The sequence below is a fragment of the Phoenix dactylifera genome, chromosome 7 (assembly GCF_009389715.1).
Source record: "Phoenix dactylifera cultivar Barhee BC4 chromosome 7, palm_55x_up_171113_PBpolish2nd_filt_p, whole genome shotgun sequence".
NCBI classification, from domain to species: Eukaryota; Viridiplantae; Streptophyta; class Magnoliopsida; order Arecales; family Arecaceae; genus Phoenix; species Phoenix dactylifera.
In genome coordinates this window covers 5,004,963-5,027,715 of record NC_052398.1, presented here as the reverse complement: position 1 = coordinate 5,027,715, position 22,753 = coordinate 5,004,963, and the positions used below count along the sequence as shown (strand labels likewise).

The 22,753-nt window shown below is 43.0% G+C and overlaps 2 protein-coding genes across 4 annotated transcripts; one reads left to right on the top strand and one right to left on the bottom strand.

Annotated features, from left to right (window-relative positions):
* The first annotated feature begins 6,342 nt into the window (after positions 1-6,342).
* Positions 6,343-13,878, top strand: LOC103696708 (serine/arginine repetitive matrix protein 2-like). The gene is made up of 3 exons (XM_008778407.4): positions 6,343-6,856; positions 10,673-12,864; positions 13,535-13,878. Exons 1-2 carry the CDS (start codon positions 6,498-6,500, stop codon positions 12,837-12,839), a joined length of 2,526 nt encoding a protein of 841 aa, XP_008776629.3. The 5' UTR covers positions 6,343-6,497; the 3' UTR covers positions 12,840-12,864; positions 13,535-13,878.
* Positions 13,879-15,079: 1,201 nt separating this feature from the next.
* On the bottom strand, positions 15,080-20,834 carry LOC103699607 (organic cation/carnitine transporter 7-like). 3 transcript variants are annotated; one of them, XM_039128047.1, is made up of 7 exons: positions 20,558-20,831; positions 19,301-20,488; positions 18,214-18,451; positions 17,091-17,652; positions 16,785-16,987; positions 15,495-15,714; positions 15,080-15,400 (listed from the first exon to the last, which is right to left on the bottom strand). In XM_039128047.1, exons 3-7 carry the CDS (start codon positions 18,355-18,357, stop codon positions 15,216-15,218), a joined length of 1,314 nt encoding a protein of 437 aa, XP_038983975.1. In that variant the 5' UTR covers positions 18,358-18,451; positions 19,301-20,488; positions 20,558-20,831; the 3' UTR covers positions 15,080-15,215. The 3 variants fall into 3 exon arrangements, with proteins under 3 accessions (XP_038983975.1, XP_038983974.1, XP_038983973.1); XM_039128046.1 differs by having other exon boundaries at positions 19,301-20,316; XM_039128045.1 differs by lacking the exon at positions 19,301-20,488 and having other exon boundaries at positions 20,558-20,834.
* Positions 20,835-22,753: the final 1,919 nt, after the last annotated feature.

Genomic DNA, 22,753 nt, shown 5'->3' with positions numbered 1-22,753 from the left:
TAGTCGATGGAGCACGAGCCGAGCTCGTCCGGTCAGAGAGGACCGCTACTCAATAGTCCATGGAGCACGAGCCGAGCTCGTCCGGTCAGAGAGGACCGCTACTCAATGGTCGATGGAGCACGAGCCGAGCTCGTCCGGTCAGAGAGGACCGCTACTCAATAGTCAATGGAGCACGAGCCGAGCTCGTCCGGTCAGAGAGGACCGCTACTCAATGGTCGATGGAGCACGAGCCGAGCTCGTCCGGTCAGAGAGGACCGCTACTCAATAGTCGATGGAGCACGAGCCGAGCTCGTCCGGTCAGAGAGGACCGCTACTCAATAGTCAATGGAGCACGAGCCGAGCTCGTCCGGTCAGAGAGGACCGCTACTCAATGGTCGATGGAGCACGAGCCGAGCTCGTCCGGTCAGAGAGGACCGCTACTCAATAGTCGATGGAGCACGAGCCGAGCTCGTCCGATCAGAGAGGACCGCTACTCAATAGTCAATGGAGCACGAGCCGAGCTCGTCCGGTCAGAGAGGACCGCTACTCAATGGTCGATGGAGCACGAGCCGAGCTCGTCCGGTCAGAGAGGACCGCTACTCAATAGTCGATGGAGCACGAGCCGAGCTCGTCCGGTCAGAGAGGACCGCTACTAATGTCTCGACGCCTCGAGCTTCCCGGTAACCGGGGCATCCCGACGTCTCGGGGCATCCTGACCGTGGCCAGGGTGGGAGAATGAGCCGAGCTCGTTGATGGAGAGCGCACCATAAACTCATGGACATCTTTAGGGAGTTCACGCAGGTACTCCATCATCCCGAGGTATCAGGGCATCCCAACCGTGGTTAGGGAAGAAGAATAAACCTGATGCCATGAGTTAATCAAGAAAATTGGTGAGCTCGGAATAAGTTCGCAAACCATCAGTTTATCGTGAAATGAAATTCATAGAGTGAAATTCATAGAATGAAATTTAATGGTTGGATAATGAGGGACCCCTTAGGGTTCTACTGGTGGTACACGCGGAGATTTTCAGAGCTCCAGCTCCGCGGAATGGGAGCCCTATCTAGAGACTCCAATTGATAATCTCCGGGTCGGCGAATGCGCGTGACTCGGTATGGTCCCTCCCAATTTGGGGCCAGCTTCCCTCGCTCAGTTGGTCGGGAGGTTTCAGCTCTTCTTAGGACAAGGTCCCCTGGTCTGAAAGATTTGACCTTGACCCTGGCGTTGTAGTACTGAGCTGTCTTTTGTTGGTATCTCGCCATACGCACTCGGGCGACCTCCCTTGTTTCCTCGATCAGGTCGAGGTTGCCTCTGAGCTGCGAAGAGTTGGAGCTAGTATCGTGGTGCTCGACTCTTGGAGAGGGGAGCCCAATCTCTAGTGGAATGACGGCCTCCGTCCCATATGTCAGGTTGAAGGGAGTCTCGCCGGTGGGGACGCGGAACGTAGTCCGGTAAGCCCACAGGACATTGTATAGGTCTTCGACCCATTGTCCTTTGGATTTGTCGAGCCTGGTTTTGAGGCCCTGCAAAATAGTACGATTTGTTACCTCGGTTTCTCCATTTGTCTGAGGATGCGCGACCGAGGTGAAGCGGTGGTCAATGCCAAGCTCGGAGCAGAACTCTCTGAAATGGATGTTGTCGAACTGGCGACCGTTGTCAGAGATAAGGATGCGGGGGAGCCCAAATCTGCAAATGATGGACTTCCAAACGAAATCCCGCATCTTCTGCTCGGTGATCCGGGCGAGGGGCTCAGCTTCCACCCACTTAGTGAAGTAGTCGATGGAGACGACCAGGAACTTCCTTTGCCCGGTGGCCAGAGGAAATGGCCCGAGGATGTCAATTCCCCACTGGGCAAAAGGCCAAGGGGAGCTGATAGAAGTCAAAGGAGCCGAGGGCCGGCGCTGAACATTGGCGTTCCTTTGGCACCGGTCGCATCTTTGGACGAAATCCATAGCATCCTTCTGGAGTGTCGGCCAATAATATCCTTGGCGCAAAATTTTGTGGGCCAGCGCTCGCCCTCCTAGATGGTTTCCACAAATTCCTTCGTGGACTTCGCGCAGGGCATAATTAGCTTCTGTTGGGCGAAGGCATCTGAGAAGGGGAGAGGTGAAGGATTTTCGATAGAGCTTTCCCTCGTATAGTATGTATCGGGTGGCGAGGCGCTTAATTCAGCGAGCCTCTCGTACATCAGCAGGGAGGGTTTCGTCTTGCAGATAGCTGATGAGTCCATCCATCCAGCTTGGCTCGAGCTCGGTGCAGAGGGTCTGCTCGGGCTCGTCTGTGCTGGACTTTTGGAGATATTCCAGGACTGCCTCTTTGGGAAGCTCGCTCATGCGAGAGGACGCCAGCTTTGATAGCTGGTCGGCCCTGAGATTCTCCGACCTGGCAATATATTGAATGTGGAAAGAGTCCAAGGTCGAGGCGAGATTCCGTACCTTCTGGAGATACTTCTGCATGGTCGGGTCTCTGGCTTCAAAGTCGCCCACAATTTGGTTGACGACGAGCTGAGAATCACTGAAGGCCTTCAAGTCCTTCACTCCTAGCTCTTTGGCTAGCTTAAGCCCGGCGACGAGCGCTTCATACTCCGCCATGTTATTGGAAGCAGGAAACTCGAGGCGCAGGGCCTGCTCGGCGACCACCCCCTCCGGGCTGGTGAGAATAAATCCTGCTCCACTACCCCTCGAGTTTGAAGAGCCATCGACATGTAGAGCCCATGTAAAACTCGGGGTCCGCTCCAGCGGTGGCTCGGGTTCAGGCTCGACCTCATCTGGTATGGTGCACTCGGCTATAAAGTCTGCGAGTGCTTGTGCTTTGATCGCCTGTCTGGGCCGGTATTCAATGTCGAATTCCCCGAGCTCAATGGCCCATTTAGTGATCCGACCCGCACGATCTGATCTCTGCAGGATCTGCTTGATCGGCTGGTCAGTCAGCACAGTCACTGTGTGAGCTTGGAAGTAGGGTCGGAGCCTCCGAGCTGAGATGACCAAAGCATAGGCGGTCTTCTCAATCGGGGTGGACTCTTCGGGCGGGGCGGATTCTTAGCTCGTCGTGGAGACGGGCTTCTGGGTCGGTCGCGCTCCTCGCGGCGTCTTTTCTTGGAGTTCTGCTCGGTTCCACTCCGCCTAACTGCCACGGCCTCTTCTGCCTTGGCATACTTCCGCGCCCGAGCGAACATTTCGGTGAGGTCCGTGGGGAAATTCTTCTTGATCGAGAAGAGGAATCTGTAGGACCGGGCTCCAGTCTTCAATGCTGACATGGCGATTGACTGGTCAAGCTCCCGAACCTCCCATGTTGCGGCGGTGAACCGGTCCAAGTACTCCTTGAAGGATTCTCCCTCCTTTTGTTTGATGTCAAGGAGGGAGTCAGATGTCCGCCGCTGGGGCTGGCTGGCGGCAAAGTTGCCAGCAAATTGTCTGCCGAGCTGCTCAAAGGAAGAGACAGTACTCGGCTTCAGCCCGGTAAACCAAAGCCGGGCTGGCCCTCGGAGTGTTGCCGGGAAAGCTTTGCACATCATGGCCTCCGAGGCTCCTTGTAGGGCCATTAAGACCCGGTAACTCTCCAGGTGGTCCAGGGGATCAGCCTTGCCGTTGTAGGGCTCCACCTGGGGCATCTTGAACCGTGGTGGGACCGGTTCATCTTCGATCTCCGGAGAGAAGGGCGACTTCGTATTGAACTCGAAGTCGCCGTTATGTCCCGATTTTCTCCCGTGGAGTGCCTGGATTTGGTGCTCCAGCTTTTCGACCTTCTTGTCGAGTTCATCATTCTGGAGGATCGCTACAGCGGTTCCTCCGGGTGCAGGTTGCCCTGGAACCGACTCGGCTTCTGAAGGCTGTGGCCAGCCTCCGTGATCTCTGACTGGGTGCTCTCTCCAGAGGGAGGCCTGGACTTGAGAGTCCTGACCTCGAAGAGGAAGCCCGCTTGTAGGGGGCTCCAGTTGAACTGGAGCCGGGGGAGGCGGTGCTGCTGGAATGCCCCTGGGTTGCAAGCTTTGGACGGCGGTAGCCAACGCCTGCACTTGCTGTACCAGGGCATCAAATTGTTCCGGTTGAACTTGAGGTGCTGGCTCAACCGGGGGTGGTGAGTTCCGAACGGAACATTCTGAGCTTGGTGGAGGACGTCGAGAGGCGTTGGAAGCCCCTTTGCTTCTTAGCTTCATGGTAGCGAACTCGGGCCCTTCCTCTAGCGCCAACTGTTGCTGGAAATTGGACCCGGGGGCCGCCGTGAAGCCGTGGAAGGAGGAGCTCCGCCGCTGCAGGAGGCGGACGGCGGTGCGCCGGCTGGCTGCGTCCTCCGCCGCGGGGGGGGTGTGCAAGTCCTGCAAGGAAAGCCGGTGGCCGGGCTCCCCGGCGCCGGCCCTCCGATGCCTAAGTCAGAGGGGGCAAGTATGTGGAGAAAGCAGGGAAGAGAGTATGTGGAGAAGACAGCAAGAACATTCGAATAAGATAAAGAAGGCGAAGGGGATGACGTCCTCAATTGTGTCTGTGCTTTCCCGGCGGGTTCAGTCCCGGGGATCTGTCTCCGTTTTTTTTGTTCCCCCCCCTTGGTTCTCTCAGGTTTCCTTTTATAGGAGGGGATTACGTTACCTGGGAGGTAACCGGGGGATTTGTCCCTGCTTGTAATAATTGGGCACGATTTGGCCCATTTATGGCGTAGTGAAAAACGGAGCCGAATCAGACCGGAACCAGGGAGTTGTCACGGTCGATCGGACCTGTTGGAGTGGTTGAACCGCCGGCCGTAGCGGGCCTGGGGTCTGTGGATGGTAAGTGCATTTATTACCGAATGAACCGGCGGTCAGGTAGAGCCATACGCTCTGATGGTTCAGTGATCCGGAGATCGTCTTGGGCCGTGTTCATTAAATGCCTGAGTGCATCGGAGACTTGAGGGAGTCTCATGCATTAATGGCGGGTCGTGCCGAACGCCTGCGGAGATCTTATGCCTTGATGGCTTGGAGATAGTGGCAGGTCGCAAGCCGTAGGAGTTGTCAAGTCCCTTGGACTTTAGGCGGGGGTTGAACATTTGGTTAAGGCATCGGCTCGGCAAGGGTGCCGAGCCGAGCTGGTCGCCCAATGGGGCGCCCTGTGGCGGGGCTGCTTCGAGTACTCCTGGTCGGCGCCCTTCAGGCGAGCACCTTCTAGTAGAGCGCCTCGGCGCTGTCTCTGGTCGGCACTTTCTAACCGAGCAGCTTATTTTGGTTGGGCACCTCTTGGCGCGCACTCTGGTCGGCGCCTTCTAGTCGAGCGCCTTCCTGGTCGGCATCCTTTGGCCGAGCAGCTTTCTGGTCGGCGATCTTTGGCCGAGCAGCTCTCCGTTCGGCACTCTTTCGCCGAGCAACTTTCCGGCTGGTGCTCTTCGGCCGAGCGCCTCCGTGAATGTATGGCTTGGGGTTCTTCCCCCAACAGCTTCCAATGAGCAGCATTAATCTCCAGCAATTCTGTAGAAGTGGATGAATCTTATCCTCAACAAGGAAGGAAATGAGCGAGTCATTTGATAATCATCATAAAGTCATCTTCTAAATAAAATTGTGAAGCCTGTAGTGTGTAAACAACATAATTTAGATATTTCCATGCCGCCTGCAACCCAATCATTGGAACTATGGTATCAAATATTCTAACACCATCTATCACTGTAAAAATATCACTAGCATTGCGAATGACAAAACCTGCTCCACCTAAATTACCTCTCTCTACTATAATACCATCAAAATTGATCTTGAGGAAGTAAGAGAGTAATGGCTCCTAAGAAAAACATATTATTTAGAGAGACACAGAGACTATGAAAAAAAAGAGTCATAAATTGCTTCTACTGTCGAAGATCTTTCTGCAACAACCGCCTTAAGATATTCATAAGCCTGGGTGGGCGCTTTCAGAAAAATTAGCCTAGCACTCAGCTGCATAGCTCAGAAGATGTGATCATTTCCTACCAACCAAATATTAAAACCAATATAACAAGCTACAATTGCTTTCTCCCTACAAGCATTATTGAATAATCTCTCTCTGATAATGCAAAGGAACTCCTCAACTTAATTTTCCAAGTTTTAGGGTTCCGTTTTTTATTGCTGGGATCACAGCCGTTCATTATGCTGTTCTCTCAAGCCTACATGCACGATGCCTGATGAATCCTATTATTTATCACGATTCAGACCAGGGAGGGCTTTAATCTGGCCGGCCAACTGGAGCACTACAAGAACTTGGGCCGGCCCTGGGAGGGTTCATTCAAAGCTTGTACCGGCCCAGGGTAGAGAATTCAAAACCGATGAAAATTTCGGGTCGGGCATGGGTTGAGGTGCCTGGGAACCCGACCCACCTGAAACCGACATTGTTAAATAAATTAAACTATTAAATAAAATTCTATATAATATCTACCAATCGAGGGTGCCCATCCGTCCGTCATCCTCTTCTTTCTCTCGATTCTAGGGTTTCGTCCGGCTCGTCCTTTACCCCCTTGCTGTCTTTGATCCCAAGGATTTTGATTCGGCGTTCGGATCGATCGATTCTTGATTCCTTTCGAAGAAGAAGGGAGGGATGTACAACGGAATCGGGCTGACGACCCCGCGGGGGTCGGGCACCAACGGCTACATCCAGACCAACAAGTTCTTCGTCAAGCCGAAGGCCGTCCCCGCCAGGGCTGACGCCTCCTATGACGGCGCCGGCGCTCTCCCGGAGGGCGCCGTCCGGAAGCCCAACAAGGACATCCTCGAGCACGACCGCAAGCGCCAGATCCAGCTCCGCCTCCTCGTCCTCCAGGAAACCCTAGCAGATCAGGGCTACACGGAGGACGAGATCGCCGAGAAGCTCCAGGAAACGCAGAAGAACCTGGAGGCTGAAGCGGCCGCCGCCGCCGCTGATGTACGTAGCGGTGCTCCTCCTCTCCCCGGCAAGAGGTTTTGATCTCTCTCTTCTATTTCTGTCTGTTGCTTTCTTGTTTATGTTGCCATCTTTGATTATTCATAAAATTTTGGGGCGGGAGGTCGTTTCCCTGGTTCACCAACCTAGGGTTTTAATGCTTTCCACCAAGATCCCTAAGCTTAGAAAACAAGAAAAAAGGTGTTGTTTGGGTCTCTTTTTTTTTCATTTTAATGAATGTCAAGTCTATAATTGAGTTGCTGATGACAATCAAAGAGTTCTCGTTTCAGAACAATATACCCTCAGGTTCATGCCCTTAAAATATGTTGGAAGTCTATAGCATCATCTTGTTTCTGGTTTTATTAGGCACTGGCAAACTTCTTTCTGGCTAATTTGGATCGGCATATATGAAGACTTCGGGGAAGTGTATCTGAACATCTATATCTGTTTTGAATAACAATAATTCTAGATCACGGTCCGTTTCATATTGTAATTGTATTATATTTAAACTTTGTTGATATGGGTTAAGTATGTCTTTGGTCGGCAGGATGAATCTGTAAGTTTCTGGTGGGTCACAGTTTGGTTCATTTGGTACATGCATATGGTAGACAGATTGTGATCAAGGTATGCATGTTAAATATTTTTGTTCAAGGGACATGGTAACAATATGCCAGTGGGGGTGAGTGGACAACTGTAGATACGTTGAGATCATGCTCCATACTCTGTCTTATTTTGTGTATATAGTCGCAGATTGGTTGGACGTGCACATGCACAGACAGAGAGAGAGAGAGAGATGGCTAGTAACCAAAAATGGATGGGTGGGAATGGTTAAAACCTATGCTTAGCTTCAGGTAGTCGTCGGTTAAGGAATATCAATAACTAATTGAGCATGAAGAATTTAGACAATGTGATTAGAGGGCCAAGTTGCCTTATGTACATTGGTTTAGTTATTAAAATAAAGCTATGTTTCGGGTCATTCTAGCTATGTGCTAATGTTGTCCTACAACCCTGAGTGGGGAGAGAGATAGGTTTCTCATGAGGGGAGTGATCAATTTCATTGTAGTTAGAGCATGTGGATGCATTATGACTAAAGAATTGGCAAGCCTTGTGGATGATAAGGATGCTAGGTTAAGGAATCAGATTAAGAGTGAAAATACTTTTACCCAAGTACCTTCAAGAGTGGTCTGTGTGCTTGGAGAGGCATTATCAAGGTACTGAGAAGCTTGAAGGAAGATTTTAGTGCCTTTTTAGTAAATGCAATAATACAGGCTTGCTGGATGATGTTGATGTTGGATTCTCTTATCTGCCTCTCATACAGCAAGAGTCATGCCTTTCCTTCACGTCTTGGGAAAGGAATGATGTGAGCTGGTGGTTGGTAATCTTTTGGGAATTAAGTGTTACAACATTTTTGCTCATTGGAAAAATGCTTTGTAGAGAAGACTTAGATAAGACAAATTAATATAGATGTCATGCATCCTATGCTAGGATGTTTGATGTTTAAGTTGATTTATAAGAGTTGTGGTGCATGTTATGTGCCAAAATAGGTCGGATGACATTTGGCAATTTCTCATTTGTCCTTGTATAACACTTTGGAGACCCATATTTTCCCCTGAATAACTTTGTTTGGAATGTATGATTATCATGCTATCATGCACTCTAATCAATCTTTACAAGTGTTGGGTTGATATTCTGGAGTGCATGCTCTTTTTGTCATTTTAAGTTTTGATATAAGACCTTGTCTTGCCCCTATTGCTATCTTTCTCTAGGGTATCCATGGCTCAACAAGTGTAAACACAAAACATTAATCCTTTTCCATTTTTATGTCTTTATTAGACAAGGTCTGTAGGAATTGGGCTACCTGACATGAGGTAGTGCTCTCTCAGATATTTGTTAACTCCCCAAATCTTGGTGAAGGATTAATCCTAGGTCTCTTGGCAGCAATAGTTTTTACCAACTTTTTATGCTGGCACCATAAGAACATTATTCCTTTTCTTTTCATTCTCTCATTATGATATATTTTGCCATATTTGTCTTCATAGAGATTGATTTAACTTGATATGCAACTCGCTTCTTTTGGGGTTTGTTTTCAAATGAATAATGTATGGCTTTTTCCTTTTACCTTTTTACCTATTCATCCTTGAATGAAATGGTTAATTTGGATCCTATTTTAAGATATATAAAACATGGATGATTACACACTGATGCCCTAATGCACCTTTTTTTTTTAAGTTGTAAACAAAGACTTTAGCTTGTTGTTGGCTTGTTCTGTGTTGCTAAAGCATTGATGTAGCAATTGGGAATATGCCAAAGTCGATACTTGATTGATTCTTACCATATTTTTATTGCTTTGTTGTTATATTCGATTCCCATTCTCATGTTTTCTCATATTCTTGTTCATTTTTTAAAGTTTTTCTTATTTTTATATGCTTCAACCTCCTTTCGCTGAAATAAGCTCTAAAATGGAAATCTTAACATTTGCAGCTAATAAGATGAAAAATGAAAGCAAAGGAAAGGGCCTCAAATTTGCATAGTAGAGGGTCTTTTTTCTTACGTACATTCATAGGATTTCAAAGCATCAATGATTTCTTTGAGAAGAACAATTTGCTTGTCTACAGCTTGGATTACCGAAAGCTACTCAAGTTTATGATATTCTGTAGTAATGATTTAGATCTATACAATTATTTTAAATTTGACTCTTAAAATGATGAATTGATTTTCTCATCAAGGTCGATGCAGTGGTAGGATTAGCTTAGCTCTGTAATTTTCTATAAGCTATATATCGAAGGTTAGATAATAATAAGGATTTAAGTGCCGGTGCATCCTGGACTGCATCGGATACAATATCAGTACCAGTATGCTCTCATGCGAATATCGTATAGGTACATGTATAATATGCTCATTTGTGCTGTTTTGGCACATGCAGGCGTTCTATAGTTTGGTATGGAAGTGTAATGTACTGGTCCCTAACCTATCAGTAAGGTACCATTATGTGTATAGATGCTGGGATGATTCCCACATTGAGAAGGGTTTCTTGGGAAACTGAACTGAGAAACTGGTGCAAAGCATTTGTTTTATGAAGTGCAAAATTTGGGTTTCCCACTTTTGTATTACATGTGAATGAGAACTCCTACAAGATACCTGTTGGAAAAGGGACTTTTTGTATATTATTATAAACCGGGATCAATGGTTGAAAGGGGCTTGATAAAAACACCCTTATAATATCATTTTATGCATCTTTTTTCTCACATCAGAGCATGTGGAGAGTGTTATTATAAGGAGACTTTACAAATATCCATATAAAATTGTATATATGAAATTTATCAAACTTTGCTGAGCACAAGAAAACAATAAGAAACTGATACATAAACTAGAATCGTCATAGTTTCATATCACCTCATAGATTTTTTTTGATATATACAATTTTCTGCCTATATTAACATAGCATATCTCATTTCTGACATTATGATTTTTTTTCTGTCATCATTTCCCGTCTGACTTCTTTATTTTTTTCCCATACCAGATTCTATGTTGATAACTGTGGTGACTATGAGAATGTGTACTGGTACTCTAAACCTTGGTTGGTAAAAAGGAGCACACAGTATGAAAACATAATGTGCCATAAGTGACATTTATGTTTTAACTATAGATTGCTTGTTAATGTGCCATAAGTATCTGAATGTTTATGTGTGCCCTGAGCTTTTTTAAAGCTTCTGTTTCAGTAGTTACTTCTCAATCTTCCTTAAAGGAAAGATAGGGCTGAATAAGCTGAAAGGTCCTATTTGGATGTTGCATTGTGGGTGTTAACTATATTTTAAGGTTTAACCAGTTTTACTTATGGTATTATTATGTTTTAGGTTTACAGATACACAGACCCATCATATTGCTGCACTTAAGGAGAAACAACTTGAAACTTTGAGAGCAGCTCTTAAGATAGAAGACAGGAAGAAATCATCTGAACATGAACAACAAGAAGAAAATCAGCAGGACAAAGAAAGTGACTTAGAGCCTGGAGAACTTGTTGATGAGAAATATCAAGAGCATAAAAGGAATCCAAAGGACTCTGACAGGCAACAGGAAAAATATGATGACAGACATGTGGATAGTAAGAGGAAAAAACAGGTGGTGGAAAGATTCGGAAGTGAGAAAGGTCTGAAGGACATAAACGAGAAGGAAAAGAAGAACAATGAAGGCAGGAGGTCTCCAAATGATGAGCTGAAGCACCATGACAAAGATATCAGAAAGGGAAAATACAAGGATGGTTCCGATAGTGATAGCAGTAGAAGTATTGAATTGGAAAAGAGGAAACATGGAAAAAGTGTGCGCAGACATGATTCTGAAGATGATTCTGATGTCCGGAGCAAGAAGCGGCTTGGAAAAAGTGCACGCAGACATGATTTTGATGTCCCAAGCAGTCAGAAGGACAAAAAAAGGGGTTTCAAAATGCAAGGAAAGAAGAATGAAAATCAGCAAACTGATGATTCCGATTCTGTTAGTGACTCATCATCAGATTCTGACAGTGAATCTGAGGAGGAAAATGCCAGAAGAGAACCAGAGAAATATGTCAAGAAACATAGGAGGCATGATACTGATTCAGATTCAGACAGAAATGCTCAGGACAAGAAAAAACTTGTGGGGGGGCAATGGACAAAAAATAAGAGACATGACTCTGATTCAGATTCAGACAGAAATGCTCAGGACAAGAAAAAACATGTGGGGAGGCAATGGACAAAAAATAAGAGACATGACTCTGATGATTTGGAACCAGAAACTGATGATGATGAGAAAAGCAGAAAGCAAGCAGACAAACATCGCAGACCCATTGGAAGGTACAAGAGCAGCGACTCTGAATCTGACGATCGAAAGAAAAATGCCATCAATTATAGGAAACATGGAAAAAGCAGCAGAAGGCATGATTCTGAAGATTCAGAATATGATACTGATGATGAAAAGAAAAGGAGAACAAAGGGGATGGGGAAACATGGTGAATCCAGCAAAAGACGCAAGACCAAGGACTCAGATACTGACAGTGAAAAGAAAATTGCCATCAATCTCAAGAAACATGAGAAAAACAGGAGACATGATTCTGAGGATCCAGATTATGATACTGAAGATGAAAAGAACCTAAAAAAAGGGATGGAGAGTAGCAAACTAAGCAGATGGCATATGAATTATGATTTTGACTCTGACAGTGAAAAGAAAAATAAGAGCAGAAAACATAGTGCTTCTCATGAATCTCATCATGTTAGATCAAGGAAGGTTGCTGAAGGGAAAACACGTGGTAACAGGAGAATGGGGAGAAGGCATGATACTGATGATGAGAGCTCCTATACTGATAGTGGTAAGGAAACTGCTGGCAATCAAGTTGTGAAATACAGTAAATCTAAACAGAAGCAAGATTCAGTGACTGATGACAGTGGAAGCCAGAGCTCTTACTCTAGCAGTGACACAAATTCTGATAATAGCAATAGGCCCGTGAAGCAGGATAGGAGAAAAACAGGCAGGCGGGATAATAACAGAAATGCTGGAAGTGAGCGTCAAAATGGTAATGACAGTATTAAGAGAGAATACTCAGATATTCCAAAGAAGGCTGAAAGAACTAACCAGTTTGAATCAAGGCAAGATAGGAAGGACATTGATGACCACGGAAGCCAGGAAGCAAAGAAAAGGAGAGAGGCTGTACATGGTCGCCCATATGCTGGTGTACGGGAATCGAAATCTACTAGTGTTGGTTTAGTAGAAGGGGAGAGAAGGAGAGAGAGTGAGAGCAGAGGTCATAAGAACTACCATGGAAGCCGAGAAGAACGGAAGAGGGAGGACAACTCCGTATTGCAAAAAGTTGGTGATAAACGGGCATTAGAAGAACATGTAAATGAAGATAAGTATGGTAGCAGAAGGTACAGTAAAGATGAGCAGAGCTATGATGGTGCTAAGAGGAGAAGATATGAAGATTCTCGGCAGTACCGAAGGCATGATAGGTATGACCATCGTTCCACTGAAGATGCGGGCCGACGCAGGCACTGATGCGCCTGTTCTTGTACCTGAAATGGTGAGCATTATTTTGCTTACACTTCCCAGAAAATCTAATGTGGTCTGACCAGAATTTCCAACCACCTCAAATGGTTGCACCCTTTTAATCATAATTTAAGAAATGGTGAACATTATTATTTGCTTCCTAGAAAATTTAATGTGGTCTGACCTGAATTTCCCAAATGGTTGCACCCTTTCAATCATAACTCAGCAAATAAGAATCAATTGTCCGTGGCATGCAAAATGAAGTGTTATTGTATCATTCACTCAAAAAAACAGAATGTATAATTTTATCATGAGCACTCAGAATAGTACATCCACATGTAGATGGCTGTCTTATCGTAAGAAATGCTGCTTTTTGCTTGGTCCTCTTTTGCATGGACAATCTGGCCGCAATCTTGATGTGATGTATGATCCGCAAAAGGAATTACATACAATTCAGTAGAAATAGCGAATGGAGCTTCTTCTGCAACATATTTTTATTTTAGGAAAGAAGAAATATATGAATTATGAGAAACATCTCCTGAGAGCTATGGAGTTTTACTTGCCAGTGTAGCTTTCTTGTATTCCGTATCTGTTTTGGAGAAGGCAGCCCCATCAAACTATATTTAAGGGTTTCTATCTTTCTCGTGTGCAATATGATTGCTCTAGCTGAATTTCTAACATTTTATTTTATTTTCCTCTTGTAGGTGAGGCATGGCTTGTGGTAGAGAATGAGCTTTGAAGCGTAAAATTCTGATGGCGTCTTTGGTTATGTACTTGATGTTGTAGTGGCTGCAAACCTGTTCCTGGCAGCAAAAAAATAATTAAAACTTGATTAGGGTGTTCCATAATATGCTTGCACTTGCAACCATGTAATGGGGTCTAACTTGATTATAGTGTTCCATAATATGCTCGCACTTGCAATCAGGTAATGTTCTAGGTTTCCTTCAATGAGTATTTTATCCGAATTACCATTAAGATTCACTATATGCCTGTGGCAGAACTGGTTCAGGAATACCGTGTTTGTTAAAAGCAGCATGTTTCCTTTTTCTTTTTTTGTTGTTGATGGTATCCTTTACTTTGCCAATGTTGGCCGCTTTTGGAACTTTTAGGTGGGCTGTGTACAAGGTTTTGCTAAATCCAAGCATTAATAGATTTTGGTGTTTTCAGCTGACACTTTTAACTGCTCGTGCAGGGGAAATAAAAGTTATGTTGGTTTAGTCCAATTTATTTACAGCATGATGGCTATTATTATACTGAAGATATTAAAAAAATTGATTCTATTTTTGATTTTTGTAATATCTATGATTTGTTTAGGAGATTATCGAAATTTAACATGATGCGGCACCCTTTTGCAGTGCCGATGATGCCATGTTGTATTTCTGTAAGAAAGCGTCAAAAGACTCAAAACCGACTGGTTGGTAGGTCATGTCACGGAAAAAGTAGGATGTTGTGGGTGATGGGAAAAATTCAAGAAGTAATATTTATTACATTGTGCAGGTTTGTATCATTTACTGTAAGTAGGTACTCTTCGATTATATTTGTCCGGTGGCCAGGTCCCCGAGGCTATATGATAACTAGGATAAGAAGTCCACTCTTAGTTGACGCCATGTATTGGTCTCTTTCCAGAATGCAGCTTAGAAACTCGATAATTGCTTCAAGGGCCCTTGTAGGGAGGCGTTCGCGGGCGCACGCAAAATACCGGAACGGGTGAAGTCCAGATCCTCTTGAGATCGATGATGAGATTGGCTCCTCATTTTTAGACATATTACCGCCGGAAATCAGGTGGTCCAGTTCTACAAAGGACGTGGTTGCAGCCAATTTAAGCTAGTACGAATCAACTCTGACTCACACAGCAAACCAACTTGTTAATGTATTGGTGCTTTGCTGGTATCATATGGTCAATACAGAGGGAACAAGTCGGTATACCAGATTTTGATACAAACAGAAAAATTTTAGCTATGCTCGCTCTAACCATTAACAATCAGCTGACTGGTTGCCCCCTCATTATGTATATTCTCATGATCCTGAAACCATGTAATCGGTCTACCGGATGCCAAATATTTTACATGCAAGGATGTGGGGAAGCAACGCAATCACCATGGACCCAACCTTATAGCCATGTTGCAGTGGTGTGATGCTGTCTACTTGCATAAGAAAATATCCATCTGGTTTGAATGGCAAACGGTTGTGACTGCAGAAATCCTGCTATTACACAAAAGAATGCAAAATGCTTTGAACAAACCGAGGGATAAACACAAAGAGAGATTGCTAGAGTAATCATGAGTTACTGTTTCATGTGACATAAAAATATGCTTTGAGTTATGATTCTTTCCTTCACCAGTGAGTCGTGGTACTAGTGTCTATTATAACGAGGACTCGGGTACGCTAGGTTTGTACAATATCTAAGAAAACCAGCTTCACAAACAAACTCTCGTAGAAAGCTGCAGAGATGTCATAATTATATTGGCTGGTGATATTTTCTGGGCTTGTGGTTGTGAACCCATGCTGCAGCCACTCATGACTTAAAAAGCATCCATGAGACAAATCATTAGAAATCACGGCACCTGAAACTGATATACCACAAGGAATGAAGGAAATAGAAAACACAGTAAAGTTCATACAAATATGAGGAAATGATGCTAGAAGCAGTTTGCTAATCTCAACCTGACAAAGAATCACTCAGTCTGCGGCCACTGGTTTCAAAGGGGAAGAAACACACGGCCATTCCTGAAAGGAATATTACAAGTTCAAATAAAATAATTGCCAGAGTCTGATGGCAGGCATGTACCAGACTGACAGCCACAAGTGGACACACAGCCCCACCGATTCTTCCCACCGAACTTGCGGTTCCTATGCCAGTAGTCCTGACGGAGGTTGGGTATATCTGACAGAAAAAAGTCACAAGGCCAATTCAGATCCCGCAAGAAGTCTTGTATCTAGAATAATGCATATGGCAAGTGATCAAAGTAACAACACCCGGCAGCAGAAGCTTTATGAAATTCTGTGAATTTCCATGGTCATGCAACAATAGAGCAATTAATTTTTTTTGGCAATGTATATATGTCAATAGAAGTAGATGCTTCTGGTGATCTATTAGCAAGGCAGAAGAAAAGGGTAAAAAATTAGATTACCGGAGTTAGATGATGAATTCCTAGGAGCTGCAATATGCCGGCAAATGATGCTTTCTTTTTCACTTGACCAGAAAAAATAAGAGTTGCTTGGTGGCAATATAATGGAAACCAAATCATGCTGAATATGCAAAAAAAGTGGCAACTGAAGCAGAGCAGCATATTCATGTTCCTTTTTTTTTGAGGTACTTTATAAGTCATTCGATTTTTCCAATTTCTCCCAAATCAAATAAAAGGTGGGCCAGTGTCATATTAAAGAGGCAGAATATGAATTTTTTGATTTAATTCTTGACGTGTAAAAGGATTTAGTCACGAGCATTATATATCATCCAGATCAACACAAAAAACTGTGTTTATTGCATGAATCATGAACTGTGAGAATCAAAGATCACAAAGCAATGTTTTTAGTTGACAATGCTATAAAAAATTAGTGTCGCTTAACATGTTGAGGTCCATTTGGAGCCTGCACAAAATGGCAAAAATATTTTGTACAGTGTTGAGCAATGGTACAGAATCACATGATAGATATGTGACATTATCAAAAGACAAACAAAATGCACTCAATGATACTCTACTAAGTCCCATTTTAGGCTACACCAAAGAAGCTGTATTTTTGTTATCATTTATGTTAAATACAACAAATGGATTGCCTGACTTGCCAAACCAAACATGTTCTCTGAAAATGTGCAAAATCACTGTATTTATGGATCCAGTCTTGCAGTTCATCTTTATGTGGGATCACAACCACAGTATGACAAGCTTCTTACAATACATGTTTGTCATAAGAAACAATGGAATAAAATAGATCTGAATTCCTGATACTAACCTCTGGAGCATAGACGTACACGACTGTGAAGCTCCCTGAGATGCAGATTCGAGCACCAAATAGAAGGGCTGTTGTTAATGCTTCTGTCTGATGAAATGCCAGTGGGAATAAGAAAATGCAACTTATAAAAAGCATGGCAGACATTGAAAGCTTGCGACCAATCCTATCCACCATTGCAGCTGATAAAACAAGTCCAGGAATCTCTGAGAAAAAATGAAAAAGAAAGAAACCTCTCAGACAGATAAGCAAGCTGACATATTTCAAAAATATATAACAAAAAAAAGTATACGCTGAAACAAATCTTACCAGCAAAGCTAGCGATGAATACATCTTTGTAGAGGCGGGCACCATTTGAGTGGCTTGACTGCATCTCATTTGATGTGCATATCCTATTTCCATTACTTAACTCAGAGGTCAGCAAGACAATGCCATAATATGAAAATGCATTCCCAAAGAAAACCATCCAAAGAAGAAGAGTTGATCTGATTAATTTTGGTGATAGAAGCCTAAAAAATGCACCGATGCCTCCTATTTTAGAATCCATATCCTCCTCATTGGAGTTTTCCTTCATAACTGTAACTAAACCAGTGACTTCAGAAGGGCTGGGATTTTCATCAAGATCAAAGCCCGAAGGATTGGGTATTTCATCAAGTTCGATTTTGTGATCAGAAATAAGCATGCCAGAAGGGAGCGACACATGGTTCAGTATGGCCACCTTCTCCAAGACATGCATTGCATCAACTGTTCGGCCTTTCATGCAGAGATACCTTGGTGACTCAGGTGTGACAGCATAAAATACTAGCAGGAGAAATGATGGTAAAGAAGACAATGCTAGCAACCACCTCCAGCCAAAATTTGGCATTATAGCCTGCAAATCAGAAAACACCGGTTATTCATCTAGATGTTACACTTGAAACTGCATTCTTGGTGTTGCACAACTACGAATAAGTTGAACATTAAAAACAAAATAACTTCAAATTTCTCATATGGAAGGATCTTTGGCATGAGAAAATAACCACCAGACAACACAGATGCTACATGTGGTAGAGAAAACTCATCTTTCCAGATCTGATTATTGTAAATACAAAATTGTATATTCATATTGCATTCAAAAAGATTAAGGAAATAATTCAGTCTAACCTATATCTATATTGATAAAAAACGAGTGCATTCAAAATTTGATAACTAAACCTAAATGATGTTGTTGAAACAATTAGCAGAAAAGGTCAAGAAATGAGCACATTGAGTGCAAATCTGATTCACATCCTATGTCATTTGTTCACAAGTGTGTATGGTTTTAGAATTGCAAACCCACACAGGTCCTAGCATTTTCTCCAATAACAGTAAAAGAATGTGCTTACAGCACAAATTAAACTGCAAGGGAGAGTGTGTAAAAGGAAATTAAAGTATAAAGAAAATTTGGCCATACCCATGCAAGTGATGCCTCCAATATTGTGCCAACAGTCCAAAACGCTTGAAAGATGACCATCCAAAAGCCTCTATTTGGAGCTGGAACAAACTCCAGAAACCAAGAACAAAGCACAGGACCACCACCCAGTCCAATACCGACCATAAATCGTAAAATAATTAACGATAAATAATTGGGAGCGAAAGAACTGAGAAATCCGGCTCCAGTGGTTACTACAGCTGTAAAAAGGAACCCCGTCCTGAAAAAGGTTAAAAAATTATCAAAAGCATGATACATTTGCAGTTAATGTGAAATAGCAAAAAAAGCACTGACAAATTAATTACATTTTGATTTTAGAATTTCCTCTTTCACAATATGTCTATAAAAGTATCATTTGGTTTCTAAATTCATAATAAATGGGCAGGCCGACTTTAACAGGCTTAGATTTACAGAAAAAATATTAAAGTGAGTAGAGCTATCCTTAACTGCTGTAACTGCAAGAATTTCACATAATTAAACATTAGACTTGCACAATGAAGTAATCCTTAAGCAAGCATCACATTACTAGAGCTAAAAAAATAAAGTCAGAAATTATTTGCACAAAGCTTGGCAGAATTTTGATTTTTTTCTACAATAAACATTTTTTCTTCAGGCACGCGCTAAACCTATCTGATGGAGTGGGAAAAGATAAATAAAATCCCAAACTTCAGACCAAAGCCACTCAACAAGTAGTACCACATTCATATAATCCGTATATCCAAATCCCAAACTTGTTTACATACTTGTTTCAATTAGTGGCAATAGATTTGCTATTTCTTTAGAGAAAAATGAGTCTCTTGTATTCCACTTCTCTTGTATTCCAATCTTTTTAGGAACTTTGATGTGTACAGCTTCAAAGAACCATTGGTCATGTTTCAATTAGTTACTTTGTCTTTACTTTATTCTTAACTTTTTTTCTTTTTTGGTTTAACAACGGCGATCAAAAGACATACACTGTGATTTTAGGATTTTATAACAGTTAGTTGCCATAAGAAGATTGTTCTTGGCTTTACTATGATGGTGGGTTGTAGAAACCAGGAACTTAAAGGGCAAGCATTAGTTCACTTACTAGCTCACTAGCCTTGCTGTTGAAGCTACCTCTTCCTCAACAATTTTAATACCGGCAACAAACAATCTGTTTAAAAATTCATCAAGCTTGAACCACCAAGTGTCAAGGAATATATTTAGGAAACCATATGCCCGAAACCCGACAAAACTCAACAATCTTTTTCTTGGGAATAAGACCTTGGAAAGAAGACTCGGTTTTCTGTCTACAAAGCCCTTTTGTAGGACTACTTAGGGCAACCATTATTTCATCACTAGATCTATTCAGCAAGAAAAATGACCATCCAAGTCCTTCAAAACTGAACTGCATCTCTATCTACAATGGTGCCTGGCTACAACAACTCGTCATCACTTTCACTGACTGAATCTTTAATGGCCTTAACAAGACCATTCTCTCGCATTGTCTCATTTGGATCATCAGATACCTCACTCGATGTCTCTGCTGCTTCATCCCATTCTTGATACCAAGACGAAGTATTTACATTGGATGACCCATTTCCCCCAAGCCAATCATCCCATGCCCGACCCTCTGCATTTCTTGCATCTTCTTGTGCTTCACGGAGCTCAGATATTGCCTCAGCTCTCCTCTTCCAAGCTTCAAACTTTTCATCCTCCGACATCTCTTCTGCCACATCATCTCCATCAGTGCCAAAATCATCACCAAGCACATCCTCCGTGCTCCAGTCAAACCAGCTGCCATCGCCAACATCATCGGAAAAGAACTTCTGCCACCAGGTTCTCTTCCTGGTGTGTTTATATTTCGCACAAGGAACCAAACGAAAAGCACGCTTTCTCTCAGGAGCAAATGCAAACATGTTAGAGGCAAAAGATCGCCTCCACCAAAGTCTGACCTTCCTGAAAGGGATAACACTCCCGTGGTACAAAACCATTGAAGTGCTCATTAAGATCATCAACGAAACGCCGCATTTTTCAGTCTTTCCAGAGTCTTTAGAGTACTCGCATGCCAGAATTCGGCACCGGTCCTAATCTCCAATGCAAACCTCCAAAGAGCGCAGTTATCTGCAATCCAAAACCCATGGGAAAAGCGAATTGCTACCTCAACAAAAAAATAATAATAATAATCTTGAACACTGATCCCATCAAGAAGCCATTAAAGAGGAAGCGGAAATCCTGTCCCTCCGGGAGAGAGTAATGTGGGGATTCCGGACCTCCATGAAACCCTGATAAAACCCTGGAAACAAGGAAATGGGCGAGAAGATGGATAAAAGGCGAAGAGAGTCTGGGTTTTGGGTTCTCTTACCTCATCTGAGATTCCTTTCTTCTTTGATATCTCGCGCTCTCTCGGCCTCGATGAGTTCCAGGCGTAACAAAGGCACGTGGGGAGAGCAGGAGGGGAGGGTAGATAACGTAACGGCTCTAAAAGCCATTGAAAGCTCTCGAGCGCCGCCTGGGCCTGGGGTTCTTGTGGTGGAATCGGCTTCATCGTGTAGGTCGGTCGGTCTTTGTCCGTCTACTTGCGCGACTACCGTAGCGGTCGAGGACAGCATGTTCACGCAGGCTGCGGATAAAACCGGATAAGAATAAAGCCCGATTTTTTCCAGTTCGCCGGGTTGAATTAGGTGCTGTAGCAAGGTCCGGAAAAATAGGCATCACACCCCCTACCGATTCTCTTTTTCTTTTTCGTTTTCTTTTTCTTTTTCTTTCTCTCTTTCCTCTTTTTTTTTCTTTTTTTTTTTTTTTTTTTTTTTTTTTTTTTTTTTGGCAACAGCAACTTACACGCGCCGGACATGGGGTCACCATAACGATTCTAGCAGCACAAATTGGTACAGACTCTACCACACCTATATGAAAAAAAATGAAAAAAATAAAAAAAAATGAGAGAAGGAGAGAGACTGGCGAAGGGTCGGCAGAGGCCGCAAAAACCAGGCGGGTCAATTTCACTTAAAATCACGAAATTTTTTGAGCCGGCTAAACCCCTATTTTGAATTTCACAATTTTTTTTGACTCACGGTTGAACTCCTATTCATTCCAAATAGGAGAACCGGTCGCGGCCTCCTACTTAAAATCACTCTCTTCCTCTCTCCCCTGCTTGCTGTTTCTTTCCTTCTCCTTCTCTAGCTTTGGTAACGGATCTCATTTTCGCTGGTTCATTTGCTTGCTTTATTTGATGCTAAGGAATGGAACCTGACCTAGTCCGTGGTAAATAGAGATGGAGCAAAAGCAAGGGAGCTGATAAAGATGAATACATGCGAAAAGCAAAAGACGAGCCCTTACTATATTATACCGGAGCTTCTCGCTTCGCTTTGAGCCCTTATTGTACTGGTGAGCCACTGGTACAGCTCGGAACGATCGGAACTATCCGGTTGGAGATGGTTCCGCTAACCTTATGTTGTAGCCTCGAATAAATCACTTGCTTGCTATACAGGATGCAATACTTCAAGAACTAGACTATCTTGTTTTTTGTTTTCCTTGGGAAGGGCCATGTTGTTCTTTTTATATATATTTTTAGTTTTTGGTAATTAGTTTTTTTTTGTTTTTTAACATGCACGGGTGAAGAAGGATTTAATGGGTACATCACATGCGCTCATATTCCATCTTTGCATATCGTTTTAGTTTAAGGATTATTATTAGTTTGAAAAAAGTTGCCTGATCATATTATTATCAATATTTTTACATAGAGTTTTAGTCTAAAACATCGATTGTCGCATTATTGAAAGTCTAAGTAAAATTATAAAAGCAAATGGTTATGTTATAATACTTTTTTTGTGTCTTAGTGGAAATGATTTTAGATTCATGGCTTTTTTTTTTGAAATATCTGTAATCAAGCCTTCAAAATAATTCTCATCCTTATAAATGATTAAGAAATTATGAAAGTCGCGTGAAAGAATAAAGGAGTGTATATAAAAGACAAGGACAAAAAATATGCAGAATATCGACTACTTGAGAAGGCTCGCGTACAGGTGCCTTACTGGAAAAAAAAATAATAGAAAAAATATATTTTTTTCCCCAAAAGTCAAGTATCTAGTGCTATTCCTAGCTTTTCTGTAATAACTTTCTTAAAGATATATCCATATGGAAGAGTTTATAGATTTTTTTTCTATGCTTAACTTATCAGTTAGCTCAATGCAAGTCCGCCCTCGACAATCATCATTATTCCTTAAGCATGACTTGCGTGTTTTTTTTATAATGAATTACACCTATTAAATTCCAACGATACCCAGTATTGTTGTTACGGTTGCTTAATTAACTATTGGACTAGAACATTAGTTGGTATGGTGGAGCTTTTCAGGCCAAACATGTCTTTAGAGAGACCAATAATGCTGCGAATTGGATGGCCACTTATATGGTTAGTTATTCTGGAAGTACCTTGTGGGCCGGTAAAAGTGAGTTACTCCGGATATTTCGTGATATTTTATTTTCTAATTTTATTGGATGTATTTGTACAAATATTATATGAGTAATATGCTGAGCAAAAAAAAAAAACATTGGTTGATTA